Source organism: Arvicola amphibius, chromosome 2, assembly GCF_903992535.2.
Source record: "Arvicola amphibius chromosome 2, mArvAmp1.2, whole genome shotgun sequence".
NCBI classification, from domain to species: domain Eukaryota; kingdom Metazoa; phylum Chordata; class Mammalia; order Rodentia; family Cricetidae; genus Arvicola; species Arvicola amphibius.
Window position 1 is genome coordinate 12,533,393 of NC_052048.2, and position 14,621 is coordinate 12,548,013.

The following is a 14,621-nucleotide window of genomic DNA, read 5'->3' on the forward strand; positions in this document are numbered from 1 at the left end:
CATATCTCTCTAGATTAACCCCTTCTACTATTTCTACTTGTGGGGTTGGGGTGAGGTTCTCGGGAACTGAGGCTCACACATGCTAGGTAAGCACTACCTCTGAGCTAACTCCTTAATCTTCTTTTTACTCTTTATTTTGAGACAGGATCACTATGCTGCCCATGTTGGCATTCAACTCATTCTGGAGATGAGGCAGAACTTATAGTCCTCCTGTCTCAGTCCCCTAAGTAAATTAGATTACAGGTTACAACACTAGGCATAGCAATTTGCCAAATTTTCAAGTGTCTAATAAGTCACAGGGGACACCACTATAAGGTACTAGACATAGATTGACATAACTGGTAAAAATTCAGGAACTGTCCAAAGCAAAAGATAATCAAAGGTACATATGAAATTGTTCCAAGTTTCAAAGAACTCATCGTTAATAAAAAAGAAAAAGAAAGCATAGAAACTAATACACAATAATATAACACGCATTGAAACAGAGAGTTGTGCACAATACCTTAAGAATATGGAACGGGACCCCAAATGTCATCAGGATGGAGCAGGAGAAGGACACCTACACGTCTGCTTAGAGCCACTTGCCCTTGGAGGGTAGAAGAAACCACCACAGACTTATCCAATGCTGTGATAATGAGCAAATATATGGCGGGGTATGGGAGAGAAAGAGGCGTGAATGACTCATGTCCTATGGAGAGAGGCAGATCTGAAGAGGCAAAGGTGGTGAGGAGCAGGCTGATATGGGTGGCCTATTTGCCACCCGGGACCATGGTGACACGCGAGCCTGTGCCATGGACCATGTCTGAGTCTGTGGCCCTGCTGCAGCCACAGTCTGTGTTGATGTCCCTGGCTCCCGTTACCATCAAAGGCTGTGAGAATCGGGCTGTACAGAGTTGGTCCTGTTCCTCGCTGGCTGCAGCACTCAGGAGAGCAGGCCCTGCACCTCACCAAGGCAACACAGTAGAGTTGATCCTGGTGGTGGGCTTCTAGATGAGCTGGCCCTGATGGCATGAGAACAGGAGGACTGGCCCAGTCCCTTGCTGCCTGCTTCACTGAGTGAGCTCTGGAGGTGAGGATGAGGGAGATCTGGCAAGCTGACCAATCCAGCAGCAATCCAGAACCAGGGCTATGAGCTGGCCCACTCCAACATCTACCTACCCATGAACTACTAGAGCAGATGAAGGAAGGGGTCGGCCCTGAAGATCCAAAGCTGCAAAATCTCCACAGCACATGGTAACAACCGTATATCCAAGCTGAGCTCCAGTGAAGGCCCAGTATTGATAGTGTTGTAGAAGTAGGAGACCTTGGAACCAGACCACTGTCTCACTGCAATGAGCATCTGCAAGTAAAGATGTGTGGAGTAAAGAGTTGTGTATTACAGTTTCCATGTAGAGATTTTTCTTTTTCTTTTCTTTAAAATTTTATTTTATTTAGATGATGTTATAAGGGCAAAGAGCAGATACAAAAGAGCAGAGATGAATGAGATCAGGATGTATGATGTGAAATCCACAAACAATCAATAAGAACTTTGGAAAAAGAACATGAAATGATAGATTCTTCCTCCCCCAGAAACTGTCAGTTGCCCATAGCCCTTCTGCTGGGGGTGGGACTCCATGGGCTCCTCTCTTCTTTATGCTGGGATCTTGCCTGGCTTGTTCTCATGCAAGTCTTATGCATGGTGTCACTACTACTGTGAATTCATGTGTTCAGCTGTCCTGTTGTGTCCAGAAAATACTGCTTCCTTGGTTCCTTGTAGTCTTCCAATAGCTCTGGCTCTTACAATCTTTCAGTGATCACTGAGTCTTAGAAAGGAGAGGGCGTGACACAGAGCTCCCATTTAGGGTTGAGCCCTCTACAGTATGTGGATCCTGGTGGGTCATCCATGTTCCAGTTGGCACCCCCAAATCCAAGGGTGGCACAGGGAAAGCAGAATTGTACTTAGTGGTGTGGTGCCCTGAAAAAAAAGAAAGGGCAGGGGGAATGAGTTTGGGAGGAGAGGGAAGAGGTAGAACTAGGGAGATTTGGGGAAATGGCGCTGAATATGAATAAAACACATTGTCTGAAATTCTCAATAATAAAATAAGTAAAAATTAAATACCCGGAGAGGATCTTATGAAGACTCAGAGGAACACAGTCATTGTACACACAGCTGTGAGTATTAATGAAGTCACAAGAACAGTGGTTCTATAGCCTTCTTAAAATCTGCAAATCCCCACCCTTTTTGTCTGTGTTTGTGTCTGTGTATATGTCTGTGTATACTGTGTGCGGTTGCCCATGCATGACATGCATATGCATCAGAAGACAATCTTGGGCACTGGACCTTGTTCTCCGCCTTGTGGCTTCTACGCAGGTTTCCAAATCCCACACTGATGTCCCAGACTTATGTGGTAAGGGTTCTTACACACTAAGCCATGTTTCCAGTGTTCAGGGACAGTTTTATTTATGAAAAGGATAGTATTCAAAATTTCCTGTGAAGTGTCACTCTCAGGAGCACTTGACACTTGTCATTTGAGTGTACTCTGTATTGGGCATTGAGAATTGGTTAGGAAAGGCTAGCGAGATAGCTCAGTGGTTAAGAGCACTTTCTGTTCTTGCAGATGACCCTGGTTTGTTACCAGCACCCACAATGAAACTTACTCCACCATGAACTCCAGTTCTGGGGGACCAAGAGCTTTCTTCTGGACTCCACAGGCAACAGAAATGCATGTGGTGCAAATATATGTAGGAAAAATACTCATCCACATTAGAAAGATGATAGATAGATAGATAGATAGATAGATAGATAGATGATAGATAGATAGATAGATGATAGATAGATAGATAGATGATAGATAGATAGATAGATAGATAGATAGATAGATAGATAGATAGATAGATGGATAGATAGACATTAGATGATAGATAGATGATAGATAGATAGATAATAGATAGGTAGATGATAGACAGATAGATAGATAGATAGATAGATGATAGATAGATGGATAGATAGACATTAGATAGATAGATGGATAGATAGATAGATAGATAGATAGATAGATAGATAGATAGATAGATGATGTGGAATTCTCCTCTGTATATTGTGAGTACGTTTTATTACTATTGGTTAATAAAGAAGCAGCTTTGGCCTATGACAGGGCAGAATATAGCCAGGCTGGAAGAGATATAGATAGATAGTAGGCAGCGTCTAGGAGACATCATGTTGAAGGAGACAGACACTGAAACTTTACCAATAGGCCACAGCCTCGTGGTGATACACAGATTAATAGAAATGGGTTAATTTTAAGATGTAAGAGCTTGTTAATAAGAAGCCTGAGCTAATAGGCCAAACAGTGCTGCAATTAATATAGATTCTGTGTGATTATTCGGGTATGGGCGGCTGGGGAACAAACATTCTTTGCTTATAAGTAAATAAATAAGTAAATATGTAAATAAATAAATCTGGGTGGAGGAGTGGTAGGAAAGAAACCAGTAAAGGTGTTTTCAGTTACTTCAATTCTACTTAATATAATCCAGCTTTCTGACTTTTGTCTTCTGTGCAAACAGGACCCAGAAGACGGCTCCATATTCCCAAAGATTCATTGCTTAGTGTATGCGAGGAATACAGTTATAAAGGAACAAGCAATAAAAGACACTCCTGTGTGAGAACTGTGGCATTTCCTCAGTCGTTTCTACACTGAGCTTCCTCTGTGGCTTTCTGGTTCGGGCTTTGTGTACAGTCACTGTAACAGACTCACCTATGAAAGAGAAAGAGCAGGGCTACTGCTTAATTCTTCTTCCATCTCAGTGGATGTCCTTTTACTAATTACTCTGTCCTTATCACAAGACTATCAGACTTCCCCTCTGTACCCAAAGCTGCAGGAAGCCTAGCTTCACAGTAAGTGGTCCTCCTGCCCTCTTGAAGGTTACAGAAGCAGGCAACCTCTGCAGTTCTCACAGAGGAAAAGTTTTCCAAAGCCCGAGTTCCCACCGCAGAATTCCAGCACGCGTGCCAGCGGCCCGTGCACAAGCAGAACTGCTCTGCTAGCGAAAGACACCACGGAAACACCTTAGTCCATGTCATTATATCCCCAGTGAGCGGCTTGTGGGGCAAGCACAAGAGACAGAAACTGTTTGGATGGTAGTGAAATTAACTTTCTGTGGTTTACAGAAACCACAGAAACCACAATGGTTTGTAACTTAATCAAACCACAGATTGCAATGACCTGGGTCTTTTACAAAAGGGCAAATTTGTCAGAGGAGGAGCCAGGAGGCACTAAATTTTTCACCAGGGCCTCATTGTGGCCTCTTCTGTGTCCTGCCATCTGGATGATTCAGATTCCATATGTCCATTCTTGGGTCATTCCACCCACAAATTTTAAAACTTTAATAAGATTATTTTATTATTATTATTATTATGACTCTGTGTGTGTGCATGTGTGTACATGAGTGTGTGTGTGTGTGTGTGTGTGTGTGTGTGTGTGTGTGTGTGAACCATATGTGTGGTCATTCATGCCAAGGTACACAGGTGGAGGTCAGGGACAACTTTTTGTGGAATCAATTGCTTCCTCCCACTTTTAAGTCAGTACTAGGAATTGAACTCAGGCCACAAGGCTTGCAAGGCAAAAACCTTTACTCACTGAGCCATCCTACCAAACAACTGTGTGGGAAAGCAGAGAAGTTCACATCAGGGAGGACAGGAAGCATAGAATATTAAATACAGGGAGGGATGTGAACAATATACAGCCTTCAAAAATGAGCCACCAGTGACCGACTTTCACTAGGTAGACACACTCCTGTTTCACGGGGATTCTCTGATGATCAGGTCCACCATGACCTCCTGTGACAGACGGGAGTCATTTTCCAACATGGGTTGGTCTGCAATTTTCATGTAGATCCATTTCCCAGAAATACTGAAAAGAATAGCACTTTAATCTCACAGAAGTGCTCAAGGGATAAACTGTGTGGTCATTCTACACAAAGAAAAATAGGATGTAATGTTATTTTCTTTTCCATTTCTGTGATAAATAACCTGACAAAAAGAAACTGAGGTGAAAATGGTTTATTTGGATTACGGGTTTGGGGACAGAGGTCATCATGGAGGAGAAGACTTGGCAGCAGGTAATAAAGGCGCGGTGGCAGGAACAGGAAGACAGCTGATCACATGTACCGCACAGAGGAAGCAGAGAGAAAACAGCACCCTCAGTGTTCCCTCAAAGCCCACTCCCATTGACCATTCCCTCCAGCAAGGTGCCACCTCCTGAAGAATCGGCAATTCTCCCACAAGTGCTGAGGAGTCACAGACGAGTACGTGGGGACATTTATATACAACCCACAAGAGATGCGACAGCCAAAGAAGGGACACGGAAGCGGGGTGGATCAAAACATGAACCAGTACACAGAGAACGTTACTGGGGGTCAAACCAAAGCATTTTGCTCTGTCCTCAAGGGACAAATGATGCGAATCAAAGTCCATAGCCTTGATCAATCTTTGGTTTGGTAAGCCAACATGAAAATAAGACTCGCTTGTTAAAGTTTTACAGGTTGACCTGATAGTCCCATCCACTTGTCTCCGTGAATCCCAGGCGCAAAACTCCAAAATGGTGAGATATTCTCATCCACTGCCACTTTCATCAGCCTAGTTGATGTCCCCTCGCTTTCCAAAATAGAATGCTTGCCCCCGTTCACTCAGTGGGAGCCAGGATAATACTAGATCTGGTATTTCCCAAAGCCCGTATAGACTGCTTGCTGTATTCCTGACTGCTGGTTAATAACCAGTCGGTCAAATGGCACCTTTTGATTCTGATTTCCTCGGAGAGGCTGTTCTACAAGCATGGGGTCAACCCAAAGGAAGTGGAGTTTATTTAATATTTTCTCCTTTCATTAGTGAGCTTAAATTACTTCCTTGTAAACCCTGCTCGTTACCTAAACGTACTAGCACTTTTGTTTCCTAATTAACTTTCTTATCAGAATCCCAAGCAAAAGTAACAAGAAATGGAATCATGATAAGGTACCCTGCCTCCTCAAAACAGATTTCCTTTTCCACTTTATCTCTTGCCACTGTTCTGGCTTGTTTAATTAAAATATCAGAAATTATTAGACTCAAATTATTTCCTGATCTTGTACTCAAACCCCCCTGAAAAACTGTTTCTTCTGTCTCCATATTTAAGCCTTTATCTGTGGGAGGCAGATGAGCTTCCATATGTATGGAACTCGATTCACATAATTCAATATAATTTTGGGAGAAGCGTCTAATTTAGTCTCTAAGTAATTAAACAAACAAATCAGATTCAGCTATGCTGAGCCTTGAGTGTTTAAATGCCCTGGTCTTCTTTCTTGGGCTTGTAGATTGTCAAGAAGAATAACACTAATGTGGGGAAAAAAATTGAAGAACTTTTAGCATGGAGCTGTGACATTCAAAGCAGACATCTTAAAAAATGTTTTCATTAGAGGAATGGGGTCAAAAAAAAGCCTCCAAGTCCAAGCAACTCACATAAGTTATATTGAAGGTAAAGTAATCATGTCTGTTACAGACTTTGCCATCGCCGAGGAAGAGCTAGCCTTACGCAGTGGCCCTGAGCAGCAGAGGACAGGGAGACATTCTGGGTGTCTCCAGGCTAGCATTTGCTTGCTTCTGGTGGAACTGTGTGAGAAGTTTGCCTTCTTTGAAGTCGTCTGCAACATGATCCCTTTTTGCACAGTCAAGCTTGGCTACTACAACCACCAGGCAGCCATTCTCAACCTGTGTTTTATTGGAGCCTCAGTCCTCAGCCCTGCATTTGTTGGGTGGATGGCAGACAACTACGTCGGAAGGAACAAACTGTTGCACATATCCTTACTGCTACATTTTCTAGGTGAGTGTCCCCTGCTAACTGCTTTTCTTTTGTCACTTAGTTCAATAAGTTTTTGTTAGAATTTTTAGTATATTTTATTCCTGCTCTATTCTTAGCATAAACTCTAATAAATGAAGTACATTGTTTCAGTTTATTTCATTCTATATATTAAATCATTGGTAGGTGTGTGTGTGTGTGTGTGTGTGTGTGTGTGTGTGTGTGTGTGCGTGCGGTGTTTACCAGGATTGTCAATACCTAAAGCATTCTGGTTACTACATTTTTGCTAATTACCTCTTTGCATGTCAATCTTCTGTACACCTTAGAATGCCCTTGCTTTCCTCTTTGTGTTCCAACTGAAATTTGTGACAGAGTCTATATGAAACATGAAATGTATTTGCTTCACAACTGGATGAATTATGCTGAAAAGGTTGCTGAAGTTCATGGAGAATAACTAAGAGATGTTTGAGTTTTATAATTAATCATATAGTAATTAGATTTTATATAAATATATTCAACTACAGTTAAAAAGTGAATTCAGACAGAGCATTAGGATTGCTTACATAAAGAAAAATAAACATACTGCACAAGCTTGGGAATGCTTATTGAGGCATAAAGAGAAAGCTGGTGGATAATCTATAGTGTTATAGTGTGTTTGTGTGTGTGTGTGTGTGTGTGTGTGAGAGAGAGAGAGAGAGAGAGAGAGAGAGAGAGAGAGAGAGAGAGGAAGAAAGAGAGGACAACGCTGAGAGTAGGTCTTTACTTTCCATCCTGTTTGAGGCAGAGTCTCCCTTGTTTCTGCTGTTGACACGGATACCAGAGTAAACGGCCTGTAAGCTTTCAGCCAGTTCTCCTCCCTCTTCTTCCACACTTAACACAGGAGCACAGGGATAAAAGATGTGTGCTACCACAGCCAGCATTTTACGTGGGTTCAGGACCTGTGAGGTTAGCACCTTTACTCACTGACCCCGTCTTCACGACCTTACTTGCACTGAAACCTTTTTATTTCGAGACAGGGCCTCTCTGGGCTGCCTGGATGGGCTTAGAAAACACTGTGTAGCTCTATCAGGCCTTGAAACTAGTCTTCCTACCTTGGCCTCTCAGCGAAGTGGATGGCAAGCCTGTGGTGCTGAGCTTGCCTTCTCTTTCTTCTATGAGTTGTACCCCAAAGTTTCCCCTCAGAACTGCCAGGACACTGCAACCTGTTACTAAATAATAGAGATTCTAACAAAACTATGACCTCTGTCTAAATTTATATCATCTTAGATTAAAAATGCAGCTTTCCCCTTGATGATGGCCTTTCTACTAAGCTGCCAGTAATCTGTCCAATTCCAGCCCACATACCGATTTACCAACTTGACTTCCTGAGGAAAAAAAGGAATTCATGTTATTTCATATCATTTCTATTATCTAATAAATAAACTCCAAATTTAGCTCATCAGACCTCTATAATTTATATAAAATGTAATCCCCTGAAGCAGTCTATGCTTGTCTCCAATGACATTGAGATCCTTGCTATGTACCTACTTTTCCCTCTGTCATTCATTCTTGCTCTCTGTCTGAAAGAGTTAACTTCTTCAAGTATTCACTCCATACCTGAGACTTTTGGAAACCCCTGCTGTTTTGTCAAGACCCATGTTTATTGTTGTCCCTTAGCATTTAGCCATGCTATTATCAAATATAGAGGACTGATGGGCTGGAGAGCCTGGTGGCTCAGTAAATGCTTACACGTGAGCATGGAGGCCTGAGCTCATCCCAGAGCCAATGTCCAAATACATGGTGTGGTGGTTTCCAGTTTTAGTTCAACACTTGGAGATGGAGACATGCTGCCTGCTAATGTGTAAGTGGCTTTTCCTAGGTATCATACACACACACACACACACACACACGCATGCACGCACACACACGCACACACACAACCCTATTCATCCCAGATAAAGAACCTGTGACAACTAAAGTAATAATTACATCAAAGTTCAATTTGGGGAACCAGTGAGTTTTTATTTGGAGTTACTAATAGGATTGTGGGGAGAGGTAATTTATATGAGCGGGGATGAGTCAAAAGCAGAGGTCTCACAAGCATAAAGCGCACTCTAACCTGTGTAGTGACGTGAAAGCCATGTCCCTAGAGCTCTTTCCATGACTTTTAGACAGCTCCAGGGTCAGGGAGTCTCCTCTCTGCAGCTGTCTGATCCACGAGCGCTTGTCTGCTGCCTCTACCGCTCTGGGGAGGGGACTTAGTGAATCGTGCAAATTTCATCTTTCCCTGAACATGTGAATGAGGGGTCACCTCATCACCCCTCTCTCTCCTAGAAAGAATGTTTCAATTCAGAGAAAACCACTGCACACCATCAGCGTACTTGGCAAGCACCACATCACTAAGATACCTTCATCTGCAAAAGCAAAGTGGGTGACTTCTGAGGGATAATACCCCCAGAGTTTCCTGGATCCCACATACATTTACACACATGTGCTGGAACATATACATGCAAACAATTATTGACTGCATTTACTGCCATGTACCTGCTCTCTGCATGTCTGCTTTTTCTGATGTACCCACTCCGGAACTGCTCCCTACCACCTCACATAAGATATGACAGCATGTTTCCCAGTGCTTACAGATATAGGCAGATGACTTATGCCAGATACAATGGCATACATCAAAGAGAGGAATTCTTATCAAATATATCACAGATTTGTGTTTTTATCACATCAGTTTTACTGAAGCTAAAAATGAAGTCTTGATTTAATGAAATCAGAGCGTTGTGACATTTTCTCAAAGGATGGAAATAGAACATTTTTGTGGCTTACACCAAGGAATCATATGGTCTAGAAGTAGATTGTCCTTAAATAAGTAGTTACTGCATGGACCAACCAAGCTGAACATGCTGCTGCATAGCCCTTGGTACTGCCAAACCTCACATCACATTTCTAGGGAAGATTAAGTAGTAGAGAAACATGTTGTTTCACACCTGGCTGACTTTGAAAGAAAACACTTTAAACTCAATACATTAAAGGGTCCACTCTCAAGGTATATTATCCCATTGCTGAATGACAATCAAATGCATATATTCTCCACATGGTAAAAACATGTAGAAAAGACATTAATGCTGTTCCCAATTCATATTTCTGTGAAATTAAAATTTCAACTGAAGCTCCAATTGAGGAACTAACTGCCCAGAGCTACTTTATAAAAACTCATACCAAAAATGGTAATGTCAATGTAGTTGGATAGAACAAAAGTAATCAAATGGACAAAATAACATTAATAATGTTGGGGATATAGCTCAGTGACAGAGTGAAAACCTAATATGTGTGAGGGTTTGGGGTCCATCCCTAGTACCACAGGAAAAAAGGAGAAAAAGGAGGAAGGGAGAGAGGAAGGGAGGGAGGGAGAAAAGGAGGGAGGGAGGGAGGGAGGGAGGGGAGAGAGAGGGAGAGAGGAGGGAGGGAGGGAGGGAGGGAGAGAGGGATGGAGGAGGAGGGAGGGCAGGGAGGAAGGGAGGGAGGGAGAGAGGGAAGGAGGGAGGGGAGGAGGAAGGGAGGATGGGAGGAGGAGGGAGGGAGGAGGGAGGGAGAGAGAGGAATGAAGGAAGAGAGGAGGGAAGGAGGGAGGGAGGGAGGAAGGGAGGAGGGAGAGAGAGGAGGAAGGGGAGGGAGGGAGGGAGGGAGGGAGGGAGGAGGGAGGAGGGGAGAGGAAGGAGAGGGACGGGAGGGAGGCAGGAGAGGAAGGAGAGAGGAAGGGAGGGAGGGAGGGAGGGAGGAGGGAGGGAGGGGAGGGGAGGGAGTGGAGGGAGGGAGGGATGGGAGGAGAGAAGAAGGAAGGGAGGGAGGGAGGGAGGGAGGGAGGGAGGGAGGGAGGGAGGGAGGAGGGAGGGAGGGAGGGAGGGGGAAGAGGATAGGACAGGAAAGGAGTTCTACCAACTGACATCTCAGCATTGATTTTAAGAGTAAACAATATAGCTTATGAAAATGAAGGAATGAACAAGTTAGCAAACGATGGGGTTGCACAGTAGCTTCCATTTGGTGAGTAGAATCATCCTGTGAGGGCCCACAAGGAAAAAGTGGGAAGGAGGCTCAAGCTTCCCTTATCACTCTTTCCCCTACCTCCTCCTGACTGGTCTACATGACTCCAGGACACACTCCTGCCTGCCACTCCAGTTTCTCACCTCCCTGTGTATGCCAGGAAGGTTCCGTGAATCTGTGTAAGAAATCATAGAAACAAGGACACATGTGGTAAAAGAATGACCTTGAACTCTTGACCTTTTCGCCTTTACCTCCTGAGAGTTAGGACCACAAGTATACTCTTCCATGCATGCCAAATGTCTTAATGTTTCACATGATATAGTTCTGAGTCATCTTAATGTTGTTGAAAATTAGCATCATTGGCTTATACATTCTTAGAGAAAAGATAGTTTGATGTGGGAGGCCCTTCTGTCTGTGTGTTGCTTTTATTGGTTAATGAATAAAGAAGCTGCTTTGGGCCAATGGCTTAGCAGAGCATAGCCAGGCTGGGGGGGGGGGAGGAAGAGGGGGAGGGAGATGGAGAGGGAGGGAGGTCAGAGTCAGGAGAGTTGCCATGGAGCCACCAGAGGGGAAAGTTGTGAGCTGCCAGCTGGAACCTTGCCAGTAGGCCACGAGTCTCGTGTTAAGATATAAAATAGTGGAAATGGGTTAATGTAAGAGCTAGCTAGCAATACGCTTAAACTATTGGCCAAATGGTATTGCAAATAATAAGTTTCTGTGTGTTTATAGCAGAACCGGGCAAGACAGAAACCTCTTACAACAATGGTTTAAGCTGAAAGGGAAATACACAGAACCCTGGATTAGTTTAAACACGCAATAAAGAGAATTTTCATTTTATATAATTTCTTTATATATGTCAACTATAAATGAATGAAAATCTTGAGAGTTTGTAATTTTATTTTCAATTATGTGTGTGGGAGAGTGGGGTATAAGCATGTAAGCACAGCCCGCAAGGGACAGAAGTGGCATCTGTTACTAAACAGCACAGAACTAAGCTTGGTCATCAGCAGGAGCAGCACAAGCTCTTAACCACTGAACCGTCTCTTCAGACACAGACTTTCCACACTTAAAACCCAAGCCATCCCTGAAATTGCAATGATTGACTTAAGTATGTGAGTAAGATTCTCACACAACCTTGAGCCTCTCTTTCTGAGGGAAAAGCTTATTTAGGACGCGCTTTGGTGAGTCTGTGGGTTTGCACTGTTTGTATTCTCTCTTCTCTCTTCTCTCTGCCAACAGGCACTGCTTTGTTATCCATGATTGCTTTTCCCTTGGAAGATTTCTACGGAAGCTCTTACCCTGTGGTCAACCACGTGCCTGTGGAGGAACGGGCAGGAATGTTTCACACAGCACTGCTGACCCTCTGCCTGGGCACAGGAGGGATAAGGGTTGTCATCCGTCCATCTGATGCTTACAGCCCTCAGGAACACGAATCCAAGAAGCCAAGGTCTTTTTTTAACTGGTAAGTGGCACTGAATAGGAGGAAAAAAAACAGAATTATCACACTCTTTCTTTGTTTGGGTTTTCTCTCTGTGTGGCCTTTCTCATGGGTTGGGCTGGGTAAGTGAAAATGTGGTGACCTCTGTGATGATGGTTCAGCTAATAATCCTGGTCAAGGTTGGGCACATGGCTCAGCAGTTTAGAGCACTGGCTGCTCTTCCAGAGGACTGCAGTGTGGTTCCCAGCACCCCAGTCAAGTGGAGTACAGGTGCCTGTAGCTTCATTTCCAGGAAATCCAATGCCCTCTTCTGGCCTCTGCAGGCACACGCATGTATATGCAACATAGGCATACAGACACATACACAAACACATACACAAACCATAAAACTGATCTTAAAAATAATAATGATCAGCTATAGATTAGAGCCAGCAACTTCTCAAGAAAAACTGATTAATTTATCCTCCAACTAAGAAGGCATACAGTGGTTTGTCTCAATGAATAAAATGAGGCCTCTGAGCCTAAAAGGCCAGGTGGAATTCTCACCGCTACCTACCAGAACTGCCCATGACCAAGTCCTCTCTCTCTAGCGTGTTCATGTCTGAAGATAGCATTAGCACTTTGTCAGACGTAACTGCGGCAAACAGAGAACCTGGTGCTTAGCTACAGATGATCACAAAGAAGGGAAGGGAGGCTGTCGTCACTATGTCTACTTGCAGCAGAGACTGGCAAGCTTGTTAAGTTCACAGTCCAGTGTAAAGAGGAGATGACAGCGAAAAAGAGTATTTCAGAGCACGTTGGATACCTGCCAGTATCCTTGAGGTCATTCGTGACAACCAAACTATCTTTCTCTGTTGCTTTGCTGCTTGGCCTGGGGAATATGAGGGTATGTGCATGCAAGTATACGTGTGTGTGCAGGTGTGCACATGCACATGTATTCCTATGGTGACCAGAGGTTAGCCTCTGGTATCATTCTTCAGGACCTATTAAGATTTTTGAGAAAGGATCTCTCACTGGCCCTTTGGAGCTTTCCAGTTAGGCTAAGTCGGATGGCCAGTGAGTTCCAGGGACCCACTTGTCTCCACATGCTCAGAGCTGGGAATCCAAGTGTGCATCGCCACACCTGGCTTTTCACATGGGTTCTTGGAACTGAACTCGAGTCTCCATAATTGTGCAGTACACACTTTACCTACTGAGCTATCACCCCAGGCTCTATATGCTTTTTTTTTTTTTTTGGTTTTTTGAGACAGGGTTTCCCTGTGTAACAGTCCTAGCTGTCTTGGAACTAGCTCTTGTAGACCAGGCTGGCCTCGAACTCACAGGGATTCACCTACCTCTGCCTCCCAAGTGCTGGGATTAAAGGCGTGTGCCACCACCGCCTGGTTCTATATGCTTTAAAAGGAACCAGTTTATATACTATAAAATAAAGATTTGGCAAAATAGTTGAGATCTGACAATTGATGAAGAGTCTCTCACTGTTCATAGCTTAGTGAAGAATTTATCTGGTTTCTCTCATTAGTGCATGTTGCCCAGCTATGACTCGCCATTAAAGTCTGCATGAGAAGCTTTCAGCTGCAGGATGGGCTGGCTAGTGTTCCAGGAACGTTCTTTTTAAACCCAAAATGGCATCCCAAATGCCCATGTATGGAGTGTTTCGTCCCTGACCTAGGGTACTCTGGAGAGATTGTAGGACCTTTGCACAGTGGCGTCTCATATAAAACACAAGCTATGGTTTTGAAGGAGGACGGGAATTCTGGCCCTTTCCTCTTGTGCTGCTTGCTTCTGGGCCTCAACCAGGTGAGAAGCGTTGTTTGATCATCTGGGTCCAGCCACAGCCACAAGGTACTGTGTCGTCACAGACTCCCTGGCAACGGGTCAGCCCACAAAGGGCTCACTGAAATCCTCCCTTTAAGTTGACTGTTACATACATGTTGGTCACAGCAGGTGGAAGCTACCAGAGATGCATGGTTTTCACTCTGGGTTTGTCTGTCTGTTGGATTTTTTGCTTTTGTTGCTTTATTTTGTGTTTTGGTTTAGTTTGGTTTGGTTTGGCTTGTTCTTTTGGTGTGCATGTATGTATGTGTTTGTGTGTGTATGTAATATGGATTCTCAGCATTGTCTAGAATAACTATCTTGCTACAATTGTTATCTCTGGGTAAATCAACGCAGACAGCATGAGGCAAAAAATGTTCAGAAGAAAACTGATGCTGGAAACATTAAGTGACGCCTGGAGAGAAGGCTCAGTAGTTAAAAGTACTTTGCTGCTCTTGCCTATGATCCAGGTTCCATTGTTGCTAGCACCCAAATGTGGAGAAAAGTCACCTCTAACTCCAGTTCCAGAGGACATCCAA

At 43.8% G+C, this 14,621-nt stretch overlaps 1 protein-coding gene and 1 long non-coding RNA gene across 3 annotated transcripts in view; one reads left to right on the forward strand and one right to left on the reverse strand.

Annotated features, from left to right (window-relative positions):
- Positions 1–1,629: 1,629 nt before the first annotated feature.
- Positions 1,630–12,947, reverse strand: LOC119808467. The gene is made up of 3 exons (XR_005284436.1): positions 12,827–12,947; positions 12,131–12,304; positions 1,630–1,954 (listed from the first exon to the last, which is right to left on the reverse strand). It is a non-coding gene; the product is annotated as an uncharacterized LOC119808467 (long non-coding RNA).
- Slc15a5 (solute carrier family 15 member 5) overlaps positions 5,473–14,621 on the forward strand; it is a 117,716-nt gene continuing 108,567 nt past the window's right edge. Inside the window, exons 1-3 of one of the 2 annotated variants that reach the window (XM_038321005.1) lie at positions 5,473–5,579; positions 6,510–6,830; positions 12,072–12,294. In XM_038321005.1, coding sequence (XP_038176933.1) covers positions 6,659–6,830; positions 12,072–12,294 — 395 coding nt within the window. In that variant the 5' untranslated portion in view covers positions 5,473–5,579; positions 6,510–6,658. Of the gene's footprint in view, positions 5,580–6,481; positions 6,831–12,071; positions 12,295–14,621 lie in introns of those variants that run through there. The other variant, XM_038321004.1, reaches the window with a different exon arrangement.